The sequence below is a fragment of the Tribolium madens genome, unplaced genomic scaffold (assembly GCF_015345945.1).
Source record: "Tribolium madens isolate multiple individuals breed KSU strain unplaced genomic scaffold, Tmad_KSU_1.1 Scaffold_11;HRSCAF=98;Tcas5.2_LG3b, whole genome shotgun sequence".
NCBI classification, from domain to species: Eukaryota; Metazoa; Arthropoda; class Insecta; order Coleoptera; family Tenebrionidae; genus Tribolium; species Tribolium madens.
Window position 1 is genome coordinate 6,990,247 of NW_025400975.1, and position 6,282 is coordinate 6,996,528.

The 6,282-nt window shown below is 28.7% G+C and overlaps 1 protein-coding gene across 2 annotated transcripts in view; it reads left to right on the forward strand.

Moving 5' to 3' along the window:
- LOC123004455 (ribosomal protein S6 kinase alpha-5-like) overlaps positions 1-6,282 on the forward strand; it is a 37,180-nt gene that overhangs the window by 6,861 nt on the left and 24,037 nt on the right. For both annotated transcript variants that reach the window (XM_044397755.1, XM_044397746.1), the window contains exon 2: positions 4,766-4,834. In XM_044397755.1, coding sequence (XP_044253690.1) covers positions 4,766-4,834 — 69 coding nt within the window. The remainder of the gene's footprint in view (positions 1-4,765; positions 4,835-6,282) is intronic.

The following is a 6,282-nucleotide window of genomic DNA, read 5'->3' on the forward strand; positions in this document are numbered from 1 at the left end:
ATTTTTTATATTACTTTAATTTGTATTTATTATTATTTTCTGGAAGCAAATGATTAAAAATAAAACCGCTTGGTTCCATACTTTATATTCACCTGTATACAAGATCATCAGTATAAATAGATATAAAAAATGTCAAATGTCAAAAATTTTTGACAGAATTTTTCTATGTTCCGGGTATCTTATCTTTCTAAAAAATTTTCTCTGTATGTTATTTTTCGATCAATTTTGGGCAAAATTTTGTAAAACAAGAAAGTTTTTAAAGAAATTATTTTATACAGAATAATTATTTTTATACTGAAAGTGTGATAAAAACGCAAATTTTAACCAAAATAGTAATTTTTTTGTTAGAAAATATCAAAATTATTGTCATTTGTGACCCAGAGTAATTTATCTAGCTAATTTTTGCAAAATTGCACAAAAAGTAAATTTTGACAAGGAGAGAATAATGTTCATCTTCAAAATTATTCCTAAACGATTATCAAAACTAAAAACAACACAATTTTTGGATTGTTTTAAAAAAAATCTTTTTAAAAAGTTAATTTTTTAACTGAAAAGAGCATTTATATGCACAAAATAACTAAAATTATGTCAAAATTTTTTGACATAGAATTTTAAACATTTTTTTCATGTTCCTGGTATCTTACCTTACTTGAAAATTTTCGCTGGGGCGCGAGTTCTGGCGCACCCTGTATTAATTTTGGAAGCGATAAACTAATGATGTTTTAATTGTGTTCCTTGCACTTTACTCGATCATTAATATCAAAAAGAGTCGAAGACATGTGTGACCTTTCCAAGAAAGAATCTCGAATTCTGTCACTTTGAAAGCAAATTTAGGTAATGATTAATGGTATTAGGGAAAAACGCACGTAACTCTATTACCTTGCAGAGAAAGTTCTTGTATACAGGATACTAAAAAATGTTCCCTTTTAATCCGTTGTCCTAGTTGTTGATTGTTTTTAGATATAGTGAGAAATTTTTAATTTTGTTTGAAGGACGTTTCTGATTATGTGAATATTACGCTTTTTGCAATAATAGAATCGAGTAAATTTATTCACTTTCTAAATGTAAAAATTTAAATCTTCTGGAATTGCAGAAATTTCTGGTAAAGTGGAATTTTTATTTCTTATATTAGGTACAGTTAATTGATGTCAAGGATGAAAATCCATTACAATGTTAAAACAAAAAACCTTAGTAGCGGTTGTCACCTTTACCAAGCGATAATAATAATTAAAACAGATATAATTGTCTGAGCCATAAATTATTGAAAATCTACAGTTATTTTATTTTATATTTTACAGATGACCTTACTTTTAGTTAAATACATTAGGTAACACCTCCAACCTTGGATTGTGTGCAAACACTCCAAGGTTTGCAATACACCAAAAGTTTCTTAATTAATAACTTATTAATTATTGTGTCCTACAGCAACAGTCACATTAAATAATAAAACACTTTGATACATCCCATGTTTTCTTTGGAAAATTCCTGACTCATATCCTTGTAAGCAATAAATTGCGTTAGATATTTCCAAATCGTTTATTAGTACAAAAACGTGTGGCTATGGGTTTTGAGACTTGTTGAGGAAAAATTTACATTGTAATTGTTTATAAATATGTATGTCGAGTGTTAAAATGCAAAGAAACAATTAGTGTTTCCTCCTTGATACTGTGGCAATTGYCATATTGATAATGGACTGAAATGTCGTTTATTATTCTAATACTTTAGATTGAAACCATTGTGGAGTTCTTGGTCATGGAAAGTTGATCTAATTATTTTGTTCCGGGATGAAAGGAAGAGGGTGTTTAGATTGGTGACACCATTAAAACGGATTAATCTCAGTCATTTTAGTACAAAAAGTCTAAAACTTGAAACTTTTAGTTTCTTTGTTATAAGGAAACAAAACTACTTTTGTTTTCATGTTTCTAAATATTTCACAATAATTGATCAATTAAAAGATAGCATATCGTTAAGATCTTTCTTCCGCACATGTAGATTTGGATTTTTGTGAAATTTCTTATCGTTCACATATTTGGCAAATTGATAAGTGCGTGTGTTGTTTTAACCTTTGTCTTGAGCTTTAAAATGGGTAAATACAGACATTTGCAGAATGACCAAATAGCTATTAACTTGAAATGAATACATTTTAAGATATCACAAGATTAAGTTTCCGGGAAAGTGGGCATTAGGTATTGGGTAATTAACTTTTAAAACTACGTCTCGTGTCATCAGACGACATCAATTTGTAATATACAGGGTGTTCCAACGAGTTGAAAAAGTCCATTAGTGACCTTTAAATGGTAAAATTTAAAAAAAAATGTATAGGACATTGATAGATACTAATCTAGTCCGTCGCCTAAAATTATTTTGAACTATACAGCGTGTTTCAAAAATAAGTTACAATACAAATTTGTGTTTTTTTAAATTAAACACCATATGTTTCTTAGCGTTTTTGGATGTAGATTTTTATGACAATGTTTTTAAGCTAAACTTTTGTTGGTCGATTTTGCTTAGTTCTAAAAATAAGGCGGTTTCTTTGACGAAAACATGCACTTTTTAAAAATTTATTACCCAAAAACTAAAACATCTAGAAATATTTTTTTACTACCGCAAAGAAGAAGGTACAAGCTATAAGGTTGTAACATTTTTTTAGTGTGTTGTATTTGCAAAGATAAAAAATAAAGCCGTTTGTTAAAAGTTCAATAACTTAAAAAAATTAAATGGAACACCCTATTTATTGTTTTTGCATTTAAGAGATTATTATACTGTTTTTCTAAAATTATTTACTTTCAGGTGTTTATAATCAATAACTAAAAAGATATTTAACGTTAAACATTAAAAAAAAATAATTACTATTGTTTCAGTAGCCAAAAAGTGCACAGTTGCAAAAGAGATTGCAAAGTACTAAAAAATTTCTACAGCTTTAAATTCCGTACTTTCTTCTTTGCAGAAGTAAGAAAAAATTAGTTCTAGCTGTCTTAGTTTTTGTGTAATAATTTTTTAAAAAGTGCACATTTTCGTCAAAAAAATCGTCTAGTTCTAAAACTAAGCGAAATCGACTAATAAAAGTTTAGCGTAAAAACATTGTTTTAAAAGGCTACATCCAAAAATGCAAAGAAATATACGGTGTTTTATTTAAAAAAACACAAATTTGTATCGTGTCACTTATGGTTGAAAATAATTTTAGGTGATGTCCTAGATTAGTATCTATCAATGTCCTATACCTTTTTTTTTAATTTTACCATTTAAAGGTCACTAATGGACTTTTTCAACTCGCTGGGACACCCTGTATTTACGTGAAAAATTAGTGTTTACTATTTATAGTACACTAGGTAATTATTTGATTAAGTCTCGAAATAAAAAAAAACGTGTTAATTACTTAACCAGATTGACTAATTGCTTTTAAATATTATGTATTAGTATTAGAACCAGTCCAATGATTCTAAATGCTTTTATGTATGTATTAGGGTTTGTTTTTGATTTACAAACAAAAGTAAATGAACCACTGTTTGTTTTGTATTGAATTTCATTTGCAAAAAATATTGTTAAAGCTCCATTTGAATTGAAAATGGTTGCCATGTCTAAACATTTATTGTGACTAATATTGGATCAGACAGAAATTTTACTAAATTCAGAAGTGACAAAATGCCATCATAATGTATTTTATGTAAAATAAAACGTAATAATAATCGGCTTTGCTGATATATGTTATCAAAAATTTTATTCAGTTAAATAAACTACATTTATGTACCAGGAATTGCATGATTAGATAATGTTTCTGAAGTGACTCTTTCGCGAGTGCTACACATTCAACATTGTCAAGTTGCGACTCGCTTTACCACATTTTTTCATTTTCTAAAAATTGTGTTGTTTTGGGGTTAGTCGAGGAGACCTCTCCCACAAAAGGATGTCGCAAAATAGACCCCTTCTGTGATGGATCGAAATAAATGTCGATTTTTCCGCATTAATATTGATCCATCTGTCATTAATAACAAGTATAGGTATTATTACAGAGCGATAGTGCTGACTGATGATTTAAAATTGAGTGCGTTTTGCGATTTTTAAGCCTTGAACTGGCTCAATGTTGCACGTGCCAAAATAGACCTTCAGAGTTAATAATAATAATACGACAGTTGCTGTTCGAGTGTCAACATTGTTCTGCTTTGCACGATAATCTACGATCTTTAATTAGAGAATGTATTTATAGCAGTAACTCTTCGATGCAGTGAAATATTTAAATCAATCATGTTAATAGGGTCTGCTACAATAACATTCCAGCATGTCCAGTTCATAAGATGTTGTGTATTATGATAAATGACCCAATAAAATAGCCATTATCGGACTTGGGCTTTTTAGGAATTTGATACCACTTTCGTGTGGTAATATTGATTAAAACTAACTACACTTGACAATTTTTGACATTGTGACAATACACAGAATCATCAAGATAAAAGTTGTAAATCTTTCAGCGCTGGTGTTTTGGGCGTTTCTCACATTACTCTCAGAAGCTGAATAAATATTAATTTTCAGCTCWTTATTCTGCAACAGAAAGTTAGTTACACTTACCTACTTAAAAAGGTATTGAGGACTTGGTTAAATTTTGTGAATAGAGGTATTTTACATAACGAATTGATTACATATTTTCCGTTTACTTGTTGATGCAAATTAGGCGGCCGAGTATGGTGAAATTTTTGAGAGAAAGTGCATATGGCTAATTAATATGTAATTAGTTCGTGCATTAATGAAATCATCTCATTTATTGTTYCAGTTAATCTATCAGGAGTGGACCGAGTCAATATGTCCCACTTCGATCTGCTCAAAGTTCTTGGAACAGGAGGTGAGTTAACTTTAAATTATTATCTTGTTAACTCTGCTGAAAACATGTTTATTCTTTGTCATGAAAAATACGTTTGAATTGTTTGTTTCATAAAGATTCAGTAATTACCACGATGATTAAGCAAATTGTTGATTTCTAATTTGCCAATGATACAAATGTGGAGTTGGCGGTTCCAATCCAAATACCAAAAAGTTACTTTCTTAATTTAATGACTTCCAAAAATGTCAAATCATTTGGGAGATTATTATGGAGTCGTTCTTTTAATAACAGACTTGTGTAAMATCTTGGACGTTTTATTACACACCAGTCGGCAAAATATAATAATGCCAGTTACAAATAATTTTAATTTTTTTCGTATTGTGGTAACTAAAAACACTTTCACTGGTTTTAGATATTAAGGTTGATGGATTTCCTGATGTCATTGAAAGACTTGACAAAGCATTGAATCAAGTTTTCTTAATAGAAACAACTGTTTAATTATACTATTAACTGGGAACATGGCTGAATGCWTGAATACAAATTATTAAAATTAATAATAATTAATTTCTTTGTAAATTAGCCAATCGTAATTCATAAGTTGGAAAAATAGCCTTAAGAGATTTTAGAGAATTACCCACTTAAAATCATAAAATAAAATCATTGGTTTGTAAAACCTTTATTCACACACAATTCAATTTTTTTGATAAAAGTTTGATTGTTGTTGAATTGATTTTGGACCATAGGTGTTCCAAAAATAAAGCAATCCTACTTATTATACAATGTGTGGGTACAGCTGAATATTAATTGTCTAAAGTTTTTGTAACATATTGATGATTGATCTTACTTTTTTTGTCTTTTAATTCAAATGTGTTTTATCAATGAATTAGAAAAAAAACTGCTATAGTTTAAAGAAACCACGATGCAAGTGACACTTTTTTTCGGATTAATACACAATACATCAATACACCGATCAGAACACACAAATATCGCGGAGCACTTGCACGAATGAGTAAGAATATAAATGCTACACGGTCAGCTGATGCGCCATGCGATAGATGGACGAAAAAATTTGAGGCGATGGAAAAAAAGTTTCACTTTAAATGCTTCTTCCCAAAATATTTTCGATCCCTTGTGCTATTAAAAAATTAAGTTAAAGGTTAAATTATATTTGTTCATTTACACCTATTGAATCTTGTCACAATAATAATAAAACAATAAAACATAGATTCATAGTTAGTGTTGTATCTTCWAAAACAAGTAAGGGTAGAAATTTGAAAAATATTTCAAACGATGAAATTTAAATTCTTTTAACTATGTTTCAAACAATTTGAAAAACTGTCTTTAAAATATTTACTTGTATGCGAAGCTGTAATATAAAAAATTTCATCAAAAGTCGCACATTTGAAACGAAAATAGTCAAATAATGACATAGAAATTGTTATTAATAAAAAATATGTTTTTTTTTAAGT